Source organism: Condylostylus longicornis, unplaced genomic scaffold (genome assembly GCF_029603195.1).
Source record: "Condylostylus longicornis isolate FDR11 unplaced genomic scaffold, ASM2960319v2 ptg000004l, whole genome shotgun sequence".
Lineage (NCBI taxonomy): Eukaryota > Metazoa > Arthropoda > Insecta > Diptera > Dolichopodidae > Condylostylus > Condylostylus longicornis.
In genome coordinates this window covers 14,322,861-14,345,599 of record NW_026577973.1, presented here as the reverse complement: position 1 = coordinate 14,345,599, position 22,739 = coordinate 14,322,861, and the positions used below count along the sequence as shown (strand labels likewise).

Genomic DNA, 22,739 nt, shown 5'->3' with positions numbered 1-22,739 from the left:
ATAATAAATTTAAACATTTTTGTCCAGTTATTGATATTTATTTGCTTTGAAGTAATATTTACATGCATTTCATTGTTTCTTATGACTAATTTCTAACTAAGACGCATATATTTAATCAATTATCATTTAAAAATTGATCACATTTAATTTCAAAATTTTTTTTTACATTTTGTATTTTTTATATAAAAATAACAAGTTTTTATTATATAAACTTTTTTTTAAAGAAAGTCTTGGATTTCATACGTAAGGACTTTACAAGCAAAACTTTAATATTTTATAATATATATATATTTGTAATGTAAATAATGTACAATTTTCTTATAAATAAAAAAAATAATAATTAATATTTTTTTAAATAGCTTTCAGTAAAAAATTAACTTCATTTTTCTTCTTAAAAATCTCCTAGGGTTTTAGTAGTGTTATATTTAAAAACGAATATTTATAAGTATGGTATATATTTTTTTACTTATGGCACTTAAATTTACTACATGGAAGAGAAAATTTGTATTATAATAATTTTGATATTTACATTTCGATCAGACGATGGTTTAATAACTCTTTATTTATATAATTATTCGAAAAATATTTTTCTTCAGTAAGATATGAAATCAAATTTTCAATGAATGTATAACATTTTTTATTGATTTCAATACTAATTTCTTAATTTTGGCATTATAAATACAAACTAGATTTAAAAATATGTATAAAAAATCAAAAAGCAAAACTATAATGGCCATAAATTTTTCTTATATCTTAAAATTAAGTTCAGTTATTTGAATAATAACACGTACAACAATTTTAGCCAAGACTTTACTAGAGAAGCAAAAATTAGAATTATTTAAAAATATTTATACATAATTATGTATATGTTTATTTAAAGTGTAAAAAAGTTTGGCGTAAAATTATCAAAAATTTACTAAGAAAATTAATAATTCGAACTATAGAATCGAATCGTAATAAATTTAATTTTAAAATAAAATAAAATCCTTGCAAAACTCTCCAGATCTATTTTTAATAATTTCTATATGCTACAGGTATGTGCATATTTCATATGCATACATTATTTAAGCTTTGAAAATTTCTTTAGTTATATGTATACATTCAATAATGTATTTGGTATGGCTTATTATATTTTCATTCCTTTTAAATAAAAAAATATATAATGAATTTAAGCAAAATTTAAACTTAAGCGAGCCCAAATATTTTCAAAGCATTGAAAGCTGTAGCTAACGCAACCTCATCTGGTGTTTTTTTCATAAAAGCTGCAATCATTTCGACAATAGCTGGTAAGCTGCAAGGTTCGTTTCGTTGAAAAGTACAATATCTAAAATAATAATATAGTATTACTTTTTTGTCTAATTTAAACTTTTATAATGCATTTACAAATATCTTACCTATGTAAATAAAGTAACGATCTATCAGAAATTCCAGTCTTAACATGTTGTGGAAGTTTAGATGCTCTAGTATTTGGATACATAAATGGTGAATCCGTTTCAACTAATAATTTATCTAATGGTAATGTACCATCTTCTAGTAATTTTCTTACACCGCTATCAGATTTGTCCTAAATTTTTTATTTGAAGTATAAATTTGCCATGAATATAATGAATTTAAAATTTTTATGTTCTCGAGTTCAAATTTTATACCTTACATAAATAACCTGTTAAACCAATATAATAATGTCTATCCAAATATTTAAGAGCTTCTTCTGTAGTTCCAATAAATCCTCTAATAACAATTTGGGAAGCATTAGGAAAACTGTAAAAACATATTGTTTTATAAAAGATATTTGTATTAAATTACTTTCGAATAACCTTTCTAAAATATCTAGCACATCTTTTTGGGCGGATCGCTCGTGTACCATTAATGGTTTTTTTAAATTACAAGCAAGACTGATTTGTTTTTTAAAAATTTCTTTTTGAATGTCTGGCTCTGAAAAGTCCCTTTGATAATCTAAACCACATGGCCCAATAGCAACACATTCCGGTGCTTCGGCAATTTTTTCAAATTCAAACCAAGAATTTGGTTCTTCTATAATAGATTTTGAATCATGTGGATGTATGCCAGCTGTTGAATATATAAAATCTGGATAAATTCTGGATAAACGCAATGCTTCTTTACTTGACTTTACTGAAGTTCCTGGAACCATCACTTTTTGAACACCTAAACAAATTTTTAGTTATGACCATATTTTCTTGGTACAATATGTATTATATTCTATATTCATTAGTAGATCATTAAAATTAATGATCAGTACATTCTAAATTAAAAGAATTTCTAAATTTAATTAAAAAAAAAAAAAAATTAAATTCAAATTTTATGAACCAATAATTATGATTTAATAAAAGCAACTATAAAATATTTATAATCAGAAAGGCCAAGGACAATAAACGAAATTATAATAATAGAATGTTGCGATTGTGGAAAACAAAAATTATTTCATTTTATATATGTAGTTTGAATATAGTAAATTTTCATATTTATATAGGTAGATGTGTAGCTATCAACTTATATAAATTAGATTTTGAGCATGGATCTTTAGATCAAATGTGAGAAATTAATTATTAATTTAATTTTTTCTTTGAATTTTGTTCTAATAGCAAAATTTATTTACATTTGCAAAATTTATTTACAAAAAATATTCACCGATAATGTCTATTATTTTAAAATACTATGGAAGATTTACTATACAAAAAACTGAACATCATAAGTCATTTTTTCAAGGTAATATTAAAGTTTAAGATCTTGTAACAAGCCGCATAATATCACATATGTACAAACATACATACATATGTATGTATATGCAAATGTTGTTAGAAATATATATGTAAACTAAACTGACAAGGCGATTTATGTTTTTCTAAACACATGTACGCAATTAATTATATTAGTTTGTGTGCTGCCAAATTTTAATTCAACTGATATTGAAAAATCTTCTTTCATTACTTCTTCTGCGTATCATTTTAAGCTTTTTGTACACTAATAAAATCATTACTCATCTTTGAAATTCCGTTTTCTTTTTATCTATTTTTAATTGTTGAAAGTATTTTAATAAATTAACATCTTAAAAATTATTCATCTGACCTGAATCTTTTGCTCTTTGCACTACAGATTCCAAATCACGACTATACTGTAAAACAAAAATAATTTTTAAAACATATATTGATTTAAACTTTTTAGTTCATACTTTTTTATTCGTCAAATTAGCACCAACATCAATAACAAATAAATTTTCAATGAAGCGATTCATATCGTTAACATCTAAGTTTTCCTCAGCCATTTTTGATATTCGTAACTAGTAAATCTTCTTTTAAGGTTTCAACAACTAATTTTGAAGTGATTTATTTAATAATTTTTCTTTTATGAACTAATTTAGTACGAAAATTCAATTGAAACTTTTAATGACAATAATTGAAAAAATTTATTTTTCGAAAGAGCCAGACTTATAAGAAATTTTATCAAGAAAATAAAGGAACTTAAAATAAAAAATATAACTCAACAAAAATCAAGTATTTATAAAAACTGCTAGAGTTTTTGACATTTGCAGAATTGCGTTTATTTTTTCCCTGCAAACAATCTGTACATCCAAATTATATATGTATGTGCATATGTATCAAAATTCAAAACAGAGTTGCTATAATGGTTTTATTACTACATACGTTTATTTTTGTACTGCATTTTTGCTCTCAAATCAATCACTTAGATATGTAATTTTTAATAAATTTAACTGTTCTAAATCAGAAGAAAAATGTGACCTGACTTGTTTATATTTATTGAAAATAAATATAAACTTTCAATTTACTTTTTAAAGCATTTGTATTCATATAATAAGTAAAAGTGATAATGACTACATTTATACAATTATTATGTTATAACTAAAGTACATCTATTCAATAAGTATGAAATACAAAAGAAGGAGCTTGGAACATAAGTTTTCAAATCGCGGCCAAAAGACAGCCTTGCTTCTCTATACTATTCTTATATACATTATAAAAAAAATATGTAGACAGATATTGCACATTCATATCATTGATATAGATACTCATTCATTTGTATTATTCACTTTTTTTAATTTGTTAATAAATATGATAAACGCGTGGCTAGATTGGATAAAGTAAACTTGATATTAGAATCTAATTTTCCTCAAATTCTTTTTAGAAATGTTTAAGTCTTTTGATAGGAGTTTTGATAAAACATTATTCCAGTTTATTCTTCAGTTATACTTAATACATATTATATTATGTAATTTTATTTGGTAATATTTTAAAAGTTTTTGTTGCCATTTTCATTTTTGCTCCATAGATGTTTAATTTATTTGTGATTTACAATGTGTACTTCACGAAAAAAAAATAAAAGAAAACACAGTTAAATTTTAATATGCACTTAATAAGCCTCGACGCTATCTATTTACGAAGCTACTACGAACTGAGCTATTGCTTGGCAACGTCAAAGTATATTATATTAAAATTAATACCACTTGAAAAAAAATTAAACCTTTATTCTTGGTGAAAAAAGCATGCTTACGAGACAAATTTTTTTATATTTTACTATAATAAAGTTAATTAAAATTTAATATAATCTCGTGAAACGACCATGTATATTTAAATGGGTTTTAAATTCTTTTTCATACTCATGTGAACATACCTATTTATTTATTATATTACACATCCACAAAATTTCCATTACGTTAAATAATTGTCAAATATGTCATCTGAGTTTTAACAATGTTAAAAAAAAGGTGAAATGTGAGTTGTCATTAAAGTCTGCAAAACGGTACAAAAACTTTTTTTTATTAAACAAAAAATTTTCTGGGCCCCTTGCTATGTAGCGTTGCCATTCACACTTATATTTGTCAAATTTGGTTGTTAGCAGTAAAATAATTAAATTGTATGCTTTTTAGCACTTGTAAGAAATTATTTCGCAAATCTTTTAGGAAATATTCAAGCATATAAAATCAATTTATTATAAGTGATTTTCAAAAAACTTGAATATAATTCAGTTCTGAACATTTCTAATGATTTATCATTGACGTTTAAACAAATAATCAATCTATAAGTAGCAATTTTTTACTTAGAAAGAAGAATGGCTTTTTTTGGAAATAATTGCTAATTTTTTGGCTAAGTTTTTATTTGTAAATTTGGTAATATGGTGTGAATGTGTTTCCTTTCTTTTTAATCCTCGTAATTTTTTTTTATTTAAACATTTGTACATTTTATTGTACCATAATAGAATTATATATTTTTTTTTAATATTGTAAAATGTAGTGATGAATTTAGTGTAAATATTTTACAATAATATAAAGTTATAGCACTAAAAAAATAGAAAAAATTAAAGTAAAAAAGTTTCATCATCGAAAAAAAATTCTCATAAGAAAAGAATAAAATTATGGTAATTAGGGGAACAAAAAGTGCGTAATTTTATTATTGTTCGATGGAAAAGTTTAATAGAGATTTGTTTAAATTTGCCATATTAAATTAATTTTTTTAATTAAGCAAAATCGTAGGAAAAAAATTGAAGGGGAGTCAATATATAAATTTGTGTAAATTGTGGACACCGCTTATTTCATTAAATTACTACCTCCATTTTCTTTATGATTTTTATTATAAAAAATTATGGATCCAGAAAAACTTTTCAACGGTTTGGAATCCAGTAATGTACAAGAATATGATGAATCGAAGCAAAAAATAGCTGAATTTTTTATACACTGTAAGTAACTGAATATTAATGTCAAAATTTATTTTATTAGTTAAGATACATTTGTGAAAATGACTGGGGCTCAAGTGGAATTGTTTCAGTTCAAAGAAATTTTTTTACAATTTGTGTTTAAAAATGTTTCACAACTTCTTTGGAAGCATTTTGATTTTGAATGAGCAAAAGCAAATAAGGGCAGAGAATTGGAAGTTTTTTTACAAAGTATCAAATTTCTTGCCAATTTATTCGTTCTTTTAAGTGGACAAATAATGTTACATCCTATTGTCTTTAAATTCTGTAATTTCTGCTACATCTTAACTATAAACAAAAATGCGTTTTAAAAAGTTCATAAATTTTTATTTCATCAAATTTAAAATATTTATACATTAAGCATAAAACACAGTCACAAGGTATCGGTAGAATTTAAACTATTATATAAAATGTATATCTTTTTGCTTAATTCGGGTCCAAGTCTCTTATTTGCTTGTAATGGCCCAAATCCTCTACGAATTTTTAGATTACTTAATAAATCTTTACCTTCTTCTTCTGTTGTATTGGAGTATGCCTCGATTAATTTTGCGGGATTAGGATATTCATTTATTATGGTTTCAGCAACTTCTAAAGTTATTAATGGTAATCGGGTTAGGTGACTCTGCCAAAGTCTTGAAAGTCCCGCTGTCCCTTCAACTCGTACGCAATCTTTATTATCGTTCAAAAGAAAAGTATCGATATCTCGAAATTTTTCTATTTGTTCCATTTTAAATGGCGCTTCTGCTACTGCTTTACTAAATTGGACGATAACTTGAGCAATTTCTGTATATGTTTCATAGCACCTGTGACAACAATTATATTTTATTTGAATTTCTAGAAGTACTGTTTCAATTTCTTTTTTATTTGGATTTGTATTAAAATTCTTGATTCCATATATAATGATTGTGACAATTGAATTTGGAAACTTTTTTATAAGTTTTTCAGTATTTTGTCTTATACTTTTACTCTGAACTCCTTCAAGAAAATCTTCAGCCTTAATGATGTGCAAAATATTAGGTTCCCTGGTGAATTTCTCAGAGACCAATGTTTCTGATGTTGTTAGAAGTGTTTGTTGATCAGATCTTTCCCAAAAGATAATACTTTCAACTTTGTCGTAATTTATTAAATATTTTATGTTGTTGCTGTCTAACTGCTGTCGAATTTCAGAAATTAGACAAGAATTTAATGAGTATGCTTCAATCACACATTTAATGTATTTAATACATTCACCGGGCTTGATTCTTCTTTGTTGTTCTTGCAAGTATTTTCGTTGAAGTTTTTCTACATTTCTCTTGGATTTAGAAATTTTATTAGGAGAAGCCATTTTAATTTAAATGCAAATTTTCATTATAGAATTAAAGTTTGTTTTATATTTTGTGCCCACACCCAATTTACCTAAAATAACAGAAAAGTGGAAGAAAACAAAATATAACAGCTGTAAAATGACATTAAGCATTTAAAATGATGTGTTGAAAAAAATCCATGTAAATTCCATTTTCAACCGTTTCAATAATCTGCTAAAGGTATTTAAATAGTTTCAATTGTGGTTCGCTCAAAAGCTTATTACAATCACTACTGGGATTGATAATTTTGTGTGTGATTTCAAATTTCACTTTTTATTCAATAAATCTGCTTCTGATCGTATCTGATTTGAAGCAGATATTTGTAATGCGAATGCTACTGTTTCTAATTGATAGCAAGTCATTTTTGTTAAAGTTTTTTTAACAAATTTTAATTTGATTAATCATGATTTAATAATATTATAAAATAATAATAAATATACTGCTCGAATATGTCAAATCACTTATAAAAAAACAAAAAAACTATGAACAATTTAATGTATGTAAATATTTATGTATGTAACAAAAACTCATTTTAGCAAAAGATCCATGGTTAGTACAAGGAATGATGGATTACTATCTGAAAACAAATTCTGCTAGAATACTTGAAGTAATAGTTAAAGTTCAACAGCCACATGATAATTATGTTTTCGATCGTTTATCCGAATGGATGCGAAATCATAATAGAATAGCCGCCTTAACTCTATTTGGTTTTATAGTTCGAAAGCATCCAACATGGTTACACAAAGTCGCCAAACATAAGTTAATGAAGGATATTTTAAAACTTTTACAGGTAATATTCAATTTTTTCTTCCTTTAAATTTTTTTTTAAATATTTTACATGTTTTAATCTAGAGTGAGAAAGAAATAGTTCCATTAATGAGTGCATTGCTTTGTATTATAACACTGTTACCAATTATACCATCCTCAACCAATCTTTTATCGGAATTGTTTGATGTTTTTGGGCATTTAGCTTCATGGAATTTTCAAAATCCTAATAGATTAACGCAATATCAAATAATTCATTTACAAATTGGTTTACATATGCTTTTTCATCGACTATACGGAATGTATCCTTGGCATTTTATTAGTTTTCTAAAAGACTTTGTCAATAAAGAAAAAGGTGCAATATATCATCATACAATAAAGCCGCTGTTAGAAACTGTACGTATTCATCCATTATTAATTACGGGATCAAAAGAAAGTGAAGCAAATATAGGGCGTTGGAGAGATATGCAACCACATGATGTAGTTATTGAGTGCGCGAAACTATCTTTAGCATTTTACAATCAGGTAATTTTGAAAAATTAATATACATATGTATATAACATTTTGAGAAGATTTCTACACTTAATAAGTTCTAAATATTCAATTTTAGGATAATACCGATAATTTATTAGCTTCATCAGTAAAATATAAAAATGCATTATTGCCTACTCAAGTGCTTCAAACAGCATCGGTGCGTAACACTCCATTCCAACCAATTACGTCTTGTGTTTCTTCACCTCTTCATTATTTAATGCAACGTGAGAATATCACAGATTTATCTAAATTTTCAGAGCGTCAAATTTGGAGCCCTCAATTAGAAATTTTAGCTACACCACCTCCTACAGGTGCAATACCGCATACACCTACACCCCACTATGTAGTACCATCTGTTTCAACAAGCACTGATCACTCTATGACAACAAACAGTTTATTAAACGTAAGCGGCTCATCACCACCTGAAGCGGCGGTTGAAGCCACTCCTGAAACAACGCCGCTAAAAGATATTTCGATTAAAAGATCAATGATTAACAAACCTGGAGCAGTGAGAGCTATCTTACCTACAAGTCAACCATCATCCCCAATGCGTAAGGAGCAATCTCCTTTCAACTTCCCAACAATGATCACAGAACAAAACTTTGCAATTAATAGTCATGTTAAATTTTCAACAACAACAACTACCACTACTGCTACTAATATTGGACCAAATCCATCATCTCAACGATTTATGAAAATAATAAATGATCGCTCGTTTTCAAACACATTTGGCAGTGGACAAAGGTTATATTCTAATACACTTACAAAGGACTTAAATATTGGAACAGTGCAAAGTGCTATCTCTAATTCTGGAAAATTCATTTCGGCTAATCAATCATTAGATTCACCAACATTATCTACAGAGTTAGATTTGGAAGTTACAACTTTAACAAGTCAACAAGGTATATGTGCAAGTAGTGGAGCATTTGGTGATACTGGTCCACATCATTCAGATACTTTACAGGTATACTTTAATACATATTTGCAATAAGAAATTCAATCGCAATTTTATTTCCTAGGATATTTCAAATGAATATGGTGAATGTGATGAAAACGAACAATCATTATGCTCTGTAGGAGGTCTGCATGTGCCTGCCCACACATCTATGCAAATGCTCGTGAATCATTTAAAACGACGTTCTTGTATTTCTACTTATTGCAGTAATGATAATAGTTGTTACTTAAGTTGTGGAACTATTCCAATAAATGCTGTTTCTCTAGCAAATGAAAATTTTCCATATATAACTGTAATTGCGAATGCGAAACTTCGGCGAACAAGATCTTGGCCAATAGTGAATTTTAACTATTATAATTATGAAGATGGTAGTATTAATATAGCCGATCAGGATATTTTTGTTAACGAAGGTGGAGCTCAGCAAAATGGTGCATCAAAAATCACCCAAGGTGGGAATAGTAGTTTCACTGGTATGGCTGGTGGTGGGGGAGGTAATGATTCAAGCAGCCCTTCTGGAGACGATGTAATGTCAGCTGCCACACATTTTAAACTGAACCGGATTCAACAAAAGAAAGATCGCAAAGATGTAACAACAGCCAATTTTGCAGGAAATAAAACATTGATATCAAAATTTACTGGGGCACACAATTTAATAAAAGAAAAATCAGTGAATGCGATCACCAAAAGTTGCGTTGCCACGCAAACTATAGAACAATGGCCTCATATCTATGAGCACAATTTATTAGAATTATTTGAGGAAGAAACTAAAATGCGTAAATCCTTTCAAGTACAAGAAATATTACAGCCTAGGGAAATTTTGGATAAATTTTTGGAAGTAATTGTCAAAACTAAACATCCTACGGAGCAAAAAACAAGAGATGATGAATATAGAGAGCAAATTCAGTTATTGTATTTACAGCTGCAGTACGCTGAATATAGAAGAGAAATACATGCCGAAAGAAATAGACGCCTTATGGGTCGAAGCCGAGATAAGAAAAACTTGGAATTAGAAAATGATCGTATTCGTGATCAATTGAGACACTTAGAGAAAGAAAATGCGACATTAATAATGGAATCAAAAGAAACCCGTAAGAGTTTTAATGAAAAAGAACAAAAATTGCTGAAAGAAGCAACAATGTGGAAAAACAAGTATCAAAATGAATTAGATGAAAATAAGCAGTTGCGTTTTAATTTTGAAGAATTGCAAAAGAAACTCCATAGTGAGATTAAAAATTGTCAGAATTACAAAAACGAAATTGATAATTTAAAGGGTGAATTCTTCGATACAAGACAAGATCTAGAAAACACAAGATATCAAGCTGAATTAGGTTTGCAATATAAAGAAGATTTAGCGAAATTGCAGTCAGAGTTTATGATAATGGGAGAAGTTCAAGTGAAGTGTAAAGAACACTTTAGTGAGTTAGAAAGTTTGAGAGCACGAGATGAAGAGTTAAAACAATTAAAAGAGATATTCAAACTGGAAATCCATGGTAATATTTAACTTTATTATTATTTTGTATTATTAAAAAAAATGTTATATTTTTAGAGTTACGTTCAAACTTAGAAGAAAAAATTCCGCAACTCGAAAGCGCGAAGTATAGATTGACAGAGCTTCAACAGCAACTTGTTAATAAGGAAATGATGTTCACTGATCAGAAACGCCTATTAAAAGCTGTTAAAGATGAGTACGAGGAAAAATTCGCGGTAATTATTAGAGGAAAGTTGTTAAAATTGTGATTAGAATACGAATTTTTTATTGCAGGCATTAAATAAGAAGTATGAAGCTCAAAAATCTATTATTTTGCAAATGGAGCAAAAAATGCTAGAATTAAACCGAAATCGTGCTATAAGTAATGCTCTGTCTCCAGAATCTGAAAGAATTGGTAAAAAATTTTTAGATTGTTTAAGCATAATTTTTTAAAAAGCCAAAATATTTTCTATGTTTTCAAAGATATTGCTAGTTCGGTTGATCGAACTTCGCCTTTGTCAACATCATTAGCGTCTAGTGAAGGTTTATCAGCTAGTTTACGTTCTGTAACCGATTTGTGTAATTTGCAAGCCATTGCCACTGCAACAAATAGTAATAGTTTAACAACAACAACAATAACGACAGTGGCAGTAGTATCCCCGGTAACAACCCTAATCAATACATCATCTCCCCAAAAATTTTCTTCAATTGCATCATCATCAGTATCATCAGTGGCGGTAGTGGCTGTATCAGCATCTAGTTCTTTATTATCAAATGATGGAATTAATATAAGTACAACTACGGTCAGTAATCCAAGTAGCAATTCAAATTCGTCTGCTTCACCTACAGCTCCTTTACAGCAACAATCTACAACTGCTGTACGTAATAGAAGTTTACCATTATCTCAACAATTACAGCAACATCAAATTTTAACTACAACATCATCAACTTCTGTACGTTTTAATAGTTCTTTGAATCCCACAACTGCAACAATTGCTGCTGCAGCCGCAGTTGCATCAACCAATTATCAAACTAATAGTAGTAATACTAGTAATATTCCTGTACCCGGACCAAGTCAACAACATCATCGTAATCATCATCATCATCATCATCATCATCAACAGTATAGTACACACCACAGATAAGTTTCCAAAATAAGGAAAAAAATTGAAAAATATTTAAAAAAAAAGTTTTTACGATTGAATGATAAAAAAAATATATACATATATTAAAAAAAAAAAGCAAAAATGAAAATATAATAATAACGATTAATTAGTTATATAAATAATACAAACAAAAAGGTTTTATCAAACATTAATTCTGTTAGGTGTATGCTATTTTTTTAGTTATTTTATTTTTCTTTTTTCTTTTATCTACATATTACATTAAAGAAATATCAAAAAAAAAAAAACCTAAAGTTCGTGTGTAAATTTAGGGCTCAAATTGTACGGTAACGGTGTTTATTTACAAAATTTATCCATTCGTTTTTAAATTTTAATTTTTATAAAATTTGTTAATTAGAGTTTTTTATGCTTTGCAAAAATATATCAATATTGCAGTACAATTTTGAATTTTCTCTCTCCTAACATGCGGCCTTCTAAAAATCTATTCAAAATTTGTTTATATTTCTGTTTGTTTCATCTTTTTCTCATACCAAAAACTTAAAAACAAAATTAATTAGTTAAAGACTAGATAGAAAGATTTTTGAATTTTCTCAAAAATCAAATTACAAAAAAAGAAAAATAAAAGTTATTAAATATTAAATTATAGCTATATATATTAAAAATTAAAAAAATTGATTATCAAAATTATAATAATTCTGTTAAAAATGATATGTTCTAAAAATAAAAAATTTTGTCTCTTGTTTATTTAGTGTCGTACAAAAAAAAAAATAAAGAAAAAAATTAAGAAAAAACAAATTAAAATTATGAACTAAACATTTTAAAGAAAAACAAAAATGTATTTAATTCTTTCCATCAGTATTTTATTAAACAGGGGGCTTTCGCAATAAATATCACTTTCACTTATGACTCAGAATAAGCCTTAGTATGTGTGTCTATACGTACTTAAGGCTTCTTCATAAACACAGTATATCGCAATATAAAGGGTATTTCGTATTGTCAAATAATTTCAGGGATGATTCTTTGATCAATTTTCAGCAAAAAGTTGTTTGAATGAGAAGGGGTGCAGATATATGTACTCTTTTTCGAACTACAGCTTGTTGAAGATAAAGATATCAGGTTCTTCCTGCTTATAAATAAATGTTATAACTTCAAAACCATGCGACATAGAGTAACTGTAAACCTTGCTTTACAGGCCATGGGTTGCTATTTTTTCGGTCGGCACTACAATCAATACATTTAAACCACAGTTTTCAAGAAAAAACTTATCAAAGTTTTTTTTTTCAATTTTTTTAAAAAACTCGAAATTTTTCAAAAATTTCTCTTCAAAAATTTTATTTTTTGTTTTATTTTATTTACTACAATGCGAGCTAAAATTTAATTCATGTAACATTTTCCTCAAAGTTTTGCAGTAAAATATGTTAGATGTATTTTGAAAACATGCGAACAATGCATAGTTTATGCATTTCCAATTTATATTTTGAATCAGAAATGTGTAAATGTCAAAATTCTGCATAAAAGCATATAAAAAATTGTTGGTTGTACAAGTACGTTAATGAAGTATATTTTGATTGTCATTGCACATTCGTGAATTACGACAAATCTGCAAATTTTTTATTATAACTAAATAACATAGTCAGCTGGGAAAATTAGTAAACATTGCAGAATTTAAATATCAACAGATAAATTAGGTAGGTGATTTTTATAACCCAGCATTTACACATACAAGTTACTTGCATGCAAGTTTGTATAATATTAATTGTCAATTAGTTTTTCGAAATGTCAAATTACTTGCTATTATGACGTAGGCGTTTAGCAAGTTAATTTTTGAAAATGTCTTTGAGAAGAAAACAACTAGCTAAGTTTGCTAAGTTTAATTTTTTCAAAACAAAATTCAAAAATTTTAAATTAAAAAAAAAAAAAAATCAAAACAACAAATTTTTTTTTGTGAATTTCTCAATATGTCAAATTACTTGCTCAAATTACTGGCAGCAAAATTTTCTTGCAAGTTGAACTGCAAGTAAACAAGCAAGTAGAAATATTTCAATGTGTTAGTAAAATTTTTGTATGTATTGCAACTTTCTTGCAAGTAACTTGTACGTGTAAATGCTGGGTAAGTATTCTTCAACTTTTTTTCTGCCTCATGGGTATTCATAAATATTCACAATTGCTTTAAAATTACATAATAATACTACAACTCGTTTACACTATAGGAGAATAAATGTTCGAACAATATTATTTTTTATACAACAGAAAATGAAGCATCAGTAAAAAGAAACATTTATTCCGGGGAATTATGGAGAAAAAAATGTTGAGAGAATTGTTATAAATATATATGTATAAAAATGTACAGAAACTATGTACAATTAAAGCAGATGAACTTGCGTTTTCGGATTCTATGTTTATGGCGATTCTAGCCAAAGCGTTCAAGATAGACAGCGGCGATGTTAGCAAACGCACTGAAAAGTTATGAGTTAAGACATTCATTTGAATTGAGAGAATTTCAAAAATACTGCTGCAAATACATATTATTGTGAATTTAAAGTTTTGGATTTTTCCTCATTTTTTTGAGATGTCAAAAAGAATTCCCCTAAGGTTTGGTTGGAATTAGTTTCTGTATATTCAGATTGAAGAACAAAAACTAAAAACTTAATAAATTAACGTAAACAGAGTGTTTTAAGAGATATGTGAATTAGTTTTCTTTAAGATTTTTATTTGTACATATTTATTTTTCATTTAAAAGTGCAAAAATGATGCAACAGTATATGGAAGAGCTCGAACTTGTAATACATTACAATATTATATGTTAAATAAAATTACATATATTAATAAACAAGATTTAAAATTTAGGAACCGTTCGATGCCAATGACTTTGTTGAGCGTTTAACTTGGCGAGCAAATAATGAAGTGGGATCATCTCAATTTGATCCCGAAATTCTTCATGAAACATTTGTTAATACTATTAAAGATTTGAAAATTTTGCAAGAAAAGCAACAACGCAAGTGTGAAAGAATTGAAGAATCTTTAAAAGAAGAGCAAAAAGTTCATGCCAGAAGTGTAAGCAAATTACAAGAGCGACATCAGGTTTGTATCGAATTTTTTCTTGAACTGGTGTGTTTAATTTTTTCTTTTTATCATAAGTAGATAGGTTCACATTGAGAATTAATAATTTTTAAATATATTTTTGGTTTATGATGAACAAATTTAGACTTCTGTAGAATGGTTTCACCAGTTAGATGAAAAAATTAATTCCGTAGCTGGAAAGATTATTCATTTGGGAGAACAACTTGAAAATGTCAACACACCACGCAGTAGAACGGTTGAAGCACAAAAATTATTAAATCACATGTCAGAATTTTTGATGCCGGGCCCGATAGTTAACGATTTATTTACTGATCCGTCAAGACTTTATGAAGCAGCCGATGTTATACAAAAATTATATACAATATCTCAAGACTTACCAGCAAGTAAATTTGAAGAGGCCAAAAGGAAAATTGAGAGAAAATATGATGAAATCGAAAGAGGTTTAATAGAAGAATTTGCAACAGCTCAAAAAGCGAAGGACATTGAAAAGATGAAAAAAATTGCTATAATATTATTAAATTTTAAGGGATACTCGCAATGTATTAATGCGTATATAGAACAAAGCCAAATGGTATTTAAAAAAGATCGCTTAGTTTAATTTGCACTGTGTTAACAACATAATACTTACATTGAATTTTATATTTTAGACCCAGTATGGTGGAAAAGATATTTTTTTCGGTATTGTGCCTATGTGTGAGGAGCATAACGAAATTATTAAAAAGGTTTTTCTAAGTCCAGATCAAGTAATGGCAAAGTTTATATTGAATATTTATCAATTAAAATTAAATGAATATGCAAGAATGAAACTGGAGGATAAAAAAGATGATGAAAAATATTTGAAAACATTGCACGAAATGTATTCAAGGTTAGTATACATGTAGTTTTTTTGAAAATTATCTAATCTTTATTTTAATATCTTATATATTCTTGTTCGCACTTTCAGAACTGTGAAATTGTCAACAGATTTACAAAAATATATGCCAAGTTCAGATGATGATCTACTTACAAAACTAACTGCAAATATTTTTGCAAAAGATATTGCAATTTACCTTGAAACCGAAACGCGTTGTTTAAAAAATAAGTGTACAAACGAATTGGAAAAATATTACAACAGTAAAAAACATCAAAAAAAGCAAACAGAAAGATTTCAAGATTTAAAACGAGAAGTACAAGCATCGTTAAGTAATCGTCTGAACATAAATATTGCGCAGGTTGAAGACTACGGAGGAGAGACATTTCTCTCTGAGGAACTCGCTATAAATTTACTTCAACAAACTAAAACCTCATTGAAACGTTGTAGAATTCTTTCGAAAGAAAACGATTTAGCTGGAAATGTGATAAAAATAGCTGATATTTTATTATTGTATTTGATGCATGAACATGTAAATTATGCTTTAGAATTAGGATTACAAGCTATACCATTGGGTGAAAGCAAAGTTTTTCCTCAAATATACTTTTTTGATGTTATACAAAAATCGAACACTATTGTTCATTTATTGGAGAACTTATACACAGCTAGCATAGTTCCCTGTGTCAAGTAAGTAAATAATTTTATTCAAAAACTAATAAAGTTTGTGAAACTAGCGTTTACTTTTTAGAAATACCACTAAATTAGCTGACTGTTTACAAAAGAAACGTCTAATGTTAGAACAAATTGAAAATAAATTAGACACAGGTTTAGATCGCGTTTTGAATTCCATTATAGGCTGGGTAAAAATTTACTTGCAAACTGAACAGAAAAAAACAGACTACAAACCTGAAAATGATGTGGACACATTGTCATCTCAAGTAAGTTCTAAAAAAAATTATTAAAAATTATGAAAAATGATACTACTTCATCTTATCTTTTTATTTTTAAGGTTTGTTTGCATGTTGTGCAGACTTTACAACCCGCTGTTAAACAGATCAAAAAATGTTTGGATGGAGAAAATTTGCAAACTGTTTTGACTGAATTTGGGATACGTTTACATCGTGTTATTTATGAACATCTACAAAGCTTACAATTTAACATTGTTGGTGCTATGTGCGTAATATGTGATGTAAATGAGTATCGCAAACTAGCAAGAGAACTGAACAGTTCACTTGTTACACAACTTTTTGATACACTCCACGCTCTCTGTAACTTACTTTTAGTCAAACCAGAAAATATATTAGAAGCGTGTACCGGAGATACACTGGTGAGTATTTATGGGTTTAATTCTATATCTCATTTTTTTATACACGGGATGAGAAGAAAATGAATTTCGCTTCTTTCACAAATAAACGAAGTTTAGTCAGTTATTCTGGTAGTACTTTGTTTTCGAATACAATAAGATTAGTTAATATTTTCAAAAATTTTATTTGACATCTATCGAAAAAGTTAAAGTGAAAGTGAATAAAGTACACGACAAAAAATTGAGATATAGAAGTATTTTATAACAAATTTTAATCTAGAAATTGCAGTTAGAAATATCATCTTCAATTTTTAGAATAATTTGGATAAGTCTGTTATACGTCAATTTATTCAACTAAGGGGCGATTTTCGTGCAATCAAGACTGCAAATTATTTGAAAGGCATAATAGAATAGATTTTATTAAACAAAAATCGATATTTTTCCTCAGATGGTGAGATTTATTATTCAAAGCTTTTTACACAACATTATATAAAATTTTCAAAAACTAGGGTATTTAAAACTTATATATATATACTTACATTAATATAAATTATTCATTAAAAGCACTTTATAAAAATATATTGAAAATAATTACAAATTAATTTAGATGTTATTTTGTATAAAGTCTAAGAATTTTGCAGCGTCTGTAAATAGAACATACTCTCTTGGATTGCATTGATTAATTTCAGGTATCGCTTCTGCTAACGACACTATACCGCGCAGATAGAATAATCCATTTATTTCAAATACCATACCACCACCACTGTCACCATTGCAAACACTCGTTCCATTCCGATAACCTGCACAATAATTATTAACTGACAAATGCTCTCCAAAAAATGCTCTATTAGATTCCAAACAATTTATCTGACTAATTACAGGCATTTTTGCCGCTTTTAATATATTAGAGAGTTGAGACTTTTCATCTAAGCCCCAGCCAATTACCATTCCTGTTTTTCCAACTATTGAATTCAATTCAATATACTTTGCTGGCCATAAACATACGGGCTTTATATAGTCATTAAATTGAACATAATTAGATAATTTTAGTAATGCAATGTCATTTTTACTTGACTTCACGTCAAAAATGGGTGGTACCAAAATTTCGTAAACTCTGAGTTCTTGAGTATTTGATGAGGCCAAGAGGCGATTATGCAATCCTAATTTCACCAGAAACCTTTGTGATATAATAATGTGGTAATTTTCGTGGACGCAATGACCTGCTGTAATTACTGTGCTAAACATACAAATTTTTAATTTTTATTAGATGTAAAATATAATTTTTTCAGAAATATTTAAATGTAATATCATTAAACCTTTTTGAAACTAGAGATCCGCCACAAATATAATCAGTATTCGGAGAATCAGATTCCTTGCGCAAAAATATAGCTGCATGCCAAGGATATTCACCAGGCTGCACATCATATCCATTTTGTATCAAAGTTTTATGAAACTTTTTTCTTTGACCACATAAATTATTTGTATTGTCAACTTTAACATCTATCATAAATGAGTCAGTTTTCTTTACATTATTTAGTTCACTCTAAAGATTTAAATATTTTCAAATAATGTATGTACATAAATTAAGTAAGCAATATATAAATTAATTTTTAAACTTGTACATGCCTTAGAAGTTGTAACTGAGTTTGAAACTTTGGTAGCATACATATTATTTATCATTGGGTCATGATCATCTTTATTAAAACACTGTTTAGTACAATTACAGATATCAAAACCATTTAGGTATAGCCCAATTGGTTCAGGAAATCCTAGATCTGGTTTTCCATCAATCTCAAAGTGAATTTGTTTTACAATTGATGTTGGTTCGGTCATGTTAATTCTGTGAATATATTTTGTTGATATTAGTTTACTGGACTTGTCTCCCTAAAAAAATTTATCATTAATTTATAATTATAAACAAAAATTGTCAACTCATATTTCACTTACTAAACTTAAATTAGCATTATGGCTTAAATGTAACTCTAACATAATATGGTCTTCATTTGGCCATTTCTCTAAGAAAACAGTTCCTTGCCATTTATTACGTTTGCCGGGTGCACCTTCTTCACCTTTAAAGATTTTTAATGCTCCAGTCAGACATGGTGTTTTGATTACTTGCTGAAATTGTGGTTTAGTGCTGCTCTGACAGCTTTGTAAAATTATAATAAACTTAACGACGATTATATTAATAATAAAATTTTTCATTATATGAATCTAAGAAAAATGTCTTATCTTAACTAGTAAAAAAGTGCAAATGCAGTGAATTTTAAAATATATGTAGGTAGGTATACAGACTTGAAAATTTGAAATACGATAATACCAGTTGTTAATATGTAGCTAATTAGTTCGTATTAATTTTATGATTAATAACCAGTTTTTTTGTTTTCTGTCGTTAGATAACTATTAAAAAAAATACAATGTAATGTTGTCCATTAGTCAAAATATTTTTGTAGATTTAAAATGTTTTATTGTATTTTCGATCTCATACTGTAAAATGTAAATAAAGATTTAAAATACATTATGTATGTATGCTCATAAATGTAGACTTTAACCGTGTGTTTACCGTGTCACTTAATGCACAAGGTGATCTCTGAAGTTAATATAGTAGAGTTTACTGTTAATGAAGCCAAATTTGATTTAAAATTGTTATTATTATTAAATTTGATTATAGTAATAATATTATTTTATATATATAAAAGTTAATATGACCAGAGATTATTCTACAGTTGATGTGTAGTATAACAATCAAGTTAGCTAAAAAAAATTGTTTTTAAGTATAATCCAAAAATTCAAAATTCTAGTTTATGTTGAATAATATGATCGAATAGTTATAACAAATAGGTGAGTAAGGAAGAAGAAACCCGCACTATTGCGGGTTACAAAAAAAATAGAACTAAAATCAGATAGGTAATTGTGTTTATTTTTTAAATTGTAAATTTAGCAAAATCTTACGTTTAATAATTTTTTATTAAATAAAAAATAAACTAAACTATTTTTTAACTATTTTAATCAATTTAAATTAATATTGTTCTGAGAGTAACCTGGTTGTTTTAATTTCGGTCTTATTAGATTTGAAATTATTACCTAATTTAAGACCCTATAACTCAAAAATCACATATACACATAAACGTTTGTTAATATGTTTTATTAAGAATTCAGTGCCGGTATTAATCCGGTTGTTTGTTTTATGTCGCTTAATATATGTAGGGTTATTTTATAAAAACCTAATGTCAGTTTGCTTAAGGACAAAATATGAATTAATAAAAATAAAAGATTTGATTTTAAAAATGCGTAAAATATACGTTTATTTACAAAATACTGTTTCGTTTTGAGTAATTAACTCAATTTTGTCAAAAATAGTGTTTTATATTTTTTATTTTACCTTTTTTCATGCCTTACAAAATTAACTTTGAATTTGTTTTTATTTTTTTTTTTTGCATTCGTTATAATTTATATTAAATTTAATTCTACTGGTATGTATATTTAAAGAAAAAAAAAATCCTAAAAAACTATTAAGTATAAGTTTTACTTAAAATCGATATGTTTAATAGTTTCTTTATAATATAATAAAAAGTTATTGTTAAAAAATATATAATATATTTTAATTAGTAGTGGGTTCCCAGTCATTTGAATTCTGAGATTTAGGAATATTCAGTTTATAAAATTAACTTATTATATGGCGCATGAGTATTTTTCATTTTTCTTTTAAAATTCATTATTCTAAATATTATAACAGTTTTTTTTTTTTTATTCAAACAAAATATAAAATAAAAGATATATAGTAGCAAGGTTCAATTGTTTAACATTTAAAATTTGTTTTCAAATTTGGATGCTTTTTTAACCATTCTGAACATGCTGGAGTTAAAAATGTTTTTGTAAGTACAATTCCATCTCCTTTAACATCAATATGATTCGTTGTATCAATTAATCGTAATGTGTATTGTTTATTGAATTTCAATTGACTGAAATCGATTTGATCCTTCTAAAAAATATTTAAAATTTTAAAAATATATTAATTAATATAAGTAAAATTCGAAATTTTTATAATGCATTAAAAGATTAATGTTTTTTTTTTTTTTGTTGATTTAATTAACTAAAAGTTGTGTTTTGAATAATCCCGTTTTAGAGAATGAAGATCAAATTAATGATTGCCGAAAAATTAAATAGAAAATTTTTGAAAAATTTCTTCAATTTTTAACAATTGATACATTAAAACAATAAGTTGTTAAAAAAAATGTATATTTAAGTGATTATTACCTTTGTTTTAGCTGCTTCATATTCCTTTGATTCACAATTTGAAAAATTTCCAGGACATAGTTCAAGTAAGCTAAAAAATTATTAATTTTTTTTTAATAAAAACAAAGTCTGCAGAATACTTAAAATAATTTTGTACGCTAATTGTAGAATAATTAATTATACAGTCAGACTCAGTTAGATTGTAATAGCAGTAAAATATCGATTAAAGTCCAAAATTTAGATCAAACTTAAAATATTGAAGAATATTTAAAAACTGAAACGCATAAAATAATGCATTCATAAATATTAGTTCCAATGCGTATACTCATTAGCGTTCATATTGAAAAAGCACATTAAAAGCATTACCATTATTAAAAAGAAAGTAAGCAGCAAAATAAAAGAAGTTATCGGGCCATGGAGTCGATTTTTTTTGCTACATTCTTAATTTACCAATTAAATGTCTTTGGAATTTGTGTTTTTAGTTTGATCAAATCAAGAGTTTTTTTAATATAAATAAAATTTTAAATTTACTTACTATTTTTCATTATTTGTATCTTTAGAAAATACCGCCCGAACAAGTAATCCGTATTTTTTATTTGGTAAAAATTTGATTGTAATAATTGGTTGTTTCATATGTGAATTAGAATGAAAATTATTTTCTGAATAAAATGTATTTTTAGATTTTCCAATTATATTATAACCAGTAGAATTAATAGAATAGGTTCCAATATTAGAATTTATAGATGATGAAGCTGATGATTGTTGAACATAATGATTTGTTCGATTATAATACTGATTATTTGAAAGTTCACTATTAATATGATCTAAGCTATTACTAGTTTCTATTGTTGTATTATAAAAAATTGAAGATTTTGGTGATTTTGGACGACGTTTTCCATGTACAGCAATTGCTTGAACTTGTATATAATACATTGAATTTGGATGTAAATTCCAAAATTCATACGAATGAATTGGCTAAAAATAGAAAAAAAAAAATAAATTTTATCTCATACATATATTTAATAATTAAAGAGTTTGTAATTATTTAAATAATAAAATATAAATTTTTTTGTACCTCTTTAACAAAGGCATCATTTAAAAGAAGAGAATTATTTTCAGCTTTAATGTAAAGAGCCCAAGATATATGATATTTTTCAATTGGAATATCTGATTTATTAGGCAACCATGTCACTTTTGCATATATGGAATTATTTGGTAATAATTTCGGCAGTGTTATTTTAAAACTTTTCGGTGCTTTTGGTGGCCTAGGATCTGTAATATGAGTTGCAACTAAAATAAAGGTTAATATTTATGTATGAAAAACTAAAAATTTTCCAATGGAAAGAAAAAGCAAATAAA

The 22,739-nt window shown here is 26.8% G+C and overlaps 7 protein-coding genes across 14 annotated transcripts in view; 2 read left to right on the top strand and 5 right to left on the bottom strand.

Annotated features, from left to right (window-relative positions):
- Nucleotides 1-145: 145 nt before the first annotated feature.
- On the bottom strand, nucleotides 146-3,509 carry LOC129614162 (3'-5' ssDNA/RNA exonuclease TatD). Its single transcript, XM_055528582.1, has 6 exons — nucleotides 3,188-3,509; nucleotides 3,085-3,130; nucleotides 1,815-2,163; nucleotides 1,647-1,758; nucleotides 1,395-1,564; nucleotides 146-1,324 (listed from the first exon to the last, which is right to left on the bottom strand). Exons 1-6 carry the CDS (start codon nucleotides 3,278-3,280, stop codon nucleotides 1,186-1,188), a joined length of 909 nt encoding a protein of 302 aa, XP_055384557.1. The 5' UTR covers nucleotides 3,281-3,509; the 3' UTR covers nucleotides 146-1,185.
- A 1,671-nt stretch (nucleotides 3,510-5,180) lies between these two features.
- Nucleotides 5,181-12,675, top strand: LOC129614138 (hamartin). Of its 2 annotated transcripts, none has more exons than XM_055528554.1 (9): nucleotides 5,181-5,407; nucleotides 5,504-5,706; nucleotides 7,601-7,854; nucleotides 7,917-8,354; nucleotides 8,440-9,327; nucleotides 9,383-10,808; nucleotides 10,865-11,022; nucleotides 11,081-11,201; nucleotides 11,270-12,675. In XM_055528554.1, the coding sequence occupies exons 2-9, from the start codon at nucleotides 5,613-5,615 to the stop codon at nucleotides 11,929-11,931; spliced, it is 4,041 nt and encodes a 1,346-aa protein (XP_055384529.1). In that variant the 5' UTR covers nucleotides 5,181-5,407; nucleotides 5,504-5,612; the 3' UTR covers nucleotides 11,932-12,675. The 2 variants fall into 2 exon arrangements, with proteins under 2 accessions (XP_055384529.1, XP_055384518.1); XM_055528543.1 differs by having other exon boundaries at nucleotides 5,493-5,706.
- On the bottom strand, nucleotides 6,051-7,100 carry LOC129614155 (crossover junction endonuclease EME1). Its single transcript, XM_055528574.1, has one exon. It carries the CDS (start codon nucleotides 7,043-7,045, stop codon nucleotides 6,095-6,097), a length of 951 nt encoding a protein of 316 aa, XP_055384549.1. The 5' UTR covers nucleotides 7,046-7,100; the 3' UTR covers nucleotides 6,051-6,094.
- A 1,833-nt stretch (nucleotides 12,676-14,508) lies between the features above and the next one.
- LOC129608966 (exocyst complex component 5) lies at nucleotides 14,509-17,694 on the top strand. Its single transcript, XM_055520776.1, has 8 exons — nucleotides 14,509-14,690; nucleotides 14,758-14,991; nucleotides 15,116-15,562; nucleotides 15,639-15,856; nucleotides 15,935-16,528; nucleotides 16,590-16,779; nucleotides 16,851-17,168; nucleotides 17,460-17,694. Exons 1-8 carry the CDS (start codon nucleotides 14,658-14,660, stop codon nucleotides 17,556-17,558), a joined length of 2,133 nt encoding a protein of 710 aa, XP_055376751.1. The 5' UTR covers nucleotides 14,509-14,657; the 3' UTR covers nucleotides 17,559-17,694.
- A 38-nt stretch (nucleotides 17,695-17,732) lies between these two features.
- LOC129608976 (vitamin K-dependent protein C-like) lies at nucleotides 17,733-18,783 on the bottom strand. Its single transcript, XM_055520786.1, has 2 exons — nucleotides 18,461-18,783; nucleotides 17,733-18,381 (listed from the first exon to the last, which is right to left on the bottom strand). The coding sequence occupies exons 1-2, from the start codon at nucleotides 18,649-18,651 to the stop codon at nucleotides 17,748-17,750; spliced, it is 825 nt and encodes a 274-aa protein (XP_055376761.1). The 5' UTR covers nucleotides 18,652-18,783; the 3' UTR covers nucleotides 17,733-17,747.
- Nucleotides 18,683-19,329, bottom strand: LOC129613404 (uncharacterized). The gene is made up of 3 exons (XM_055527452.1): nucleotides 19,092-19,329; nucleotides 18,761-19,028; nucleotides 18,683-18,687 (listed from the first exon to the last, which is right to left on the bottom strand). Exons 1-3 carry the CDS (start codon nucleotides 19,131-19,133, stop codon nucleotides 18,683-18,685), a joined length of 315 nt encoding a protein of 104 aa, XP_055383427.1. The 5' UTR covers nucleotides 19,134-19,329.
- Nucleotides 19,330-20,441: 1,112 nt separating this feature from the next.
- LOC129608614 (anosmin-1) overlaps nucleotides 20,442-22,739 on the bottom strand; it is a 51,331-nt gene continuing 49,033 nt past the window's right edge. For 6 of the 7 annotated variants that reach the window (XM_055520297.1, XM_055520287.1, XM_055520260.1 and 3 more), the window contains 4 exons: nucleotides 22,456-22,670; nucleotides 21,916-22,355; nucleotides 21,402-21,471; nucleotides 20,442-21,126 (listed from right to left, as the gene is read on the bottom strand). In XM_055520297.1, coding sequence (XP_055376272.1) covers nucleotides 20,944-21,126; nucleotides 21,402-21,471; nucleotides 21,916-22,355; nucleotides 22,456-22,670 — 908 coding nt within the window. In that variant the 3' untranslated portion in view covers nucleotides 20,442-20,943. The remainder of the gene's footprint in view (nucleotides 21,127-21,401; nucleotides 21,472-21,915; nucleotides 22,356-22,455; nucleotides 22,671-22,739) is intronic. The other variant, XM_055520253.1, reaches the window with a different exon arrangement.

Coding starts and splice junctions, on each gene's coding strand:
- LOC129614155 (XM_055528574.1), bottom strand. CDS start 7,045: ATGGCTTCTCCTAATAAAATTTCTAAATCCAAGAGAAATGTAGAAAAA.
- LOC129613404 (XM_055527452.1), bottom strand. CDS start 19,133: ATGTTAGAGTTACATTTAAGCCATAATGCTAATTTAAGTTTA. Junction 19,029..19,091: donor ATAATGCTAATTTAAGTTTA/GTAAGTGAAATA, acceptor AAATTTTTTTAG/GGAGACAAGTCCAGTAAACT.
- LOC129608966 (XM_055520776.1), top strand. CDS start 14,658: ATGATGCAACAGTATATGGAAGAGCTCGAACTT. Junction 15,563..15,638: donor ATATAGAACAAAGCCAAATG/GTATTTAAAAAA, acceptor TTTATATTTTAG/ACCCAGTATGGTGGAAAAGA. Junction 16,529..16,589: donor AGCATAGTTCCCTGTGTCAA/GTAAGTAAATAA, acceptor TTTACTTTTTAG/AAATACCACTAAATTAGCTG.
- LOC129614138 (XM_055528554.1), top strand. CDS start 5,613: ATGGATCCAGAAAAACTTTTCAACGGTTTGGAATCCAGTAATGTACAA. Junction 5,707..7,600: donor AGCTGAATTTTTTATACACT/GTAAGTAACTGA, acceptor AACTCATTTTAG/CAAAAGATCCATGGTTAGTA. Junction 7,855..7,916: donor ATATTTTAAAACTTTTACAG/GTAATATTCAAT, acceptor GTTTTAATCTAG/AGTGAGAAAGAAATAGTTCC.
- LOC129614162 (XM_055528582.1), bottom strand. CDS start 3,280: ATGGCTGAGGAAAACTTAGATGTTAACGATATGAATCGCTTCATTGAA. Junction 1,759..1,814: donor GTGCTAGATATTTTAGAAAG/GTTATTCGAAAG, acceptor ATGTTTTTACAG/TTTTCCTAATGCTTCCCAAA. Junction 1,565..1,646: donor TAACAGGTTATTTATGTAAG/GTATAAAATTTG, acceptor TAAAAAATTTAG/GACAAATCTGATAGCGGTGT.
- LOC129608976 (XM_055520786.1), bottom strand. CDS start 18,651: ATGATAGATGTTAAAGTTGACAATACAAATAATTTATGTGGTCAAAGA. Junction 18,382..18,460: donor GGATCTCTAGTTTCAAAAAG/GTTTAATGATAT, acceptor TTGTATGTTTAG/CACAGTAATTACAGCAGGTC.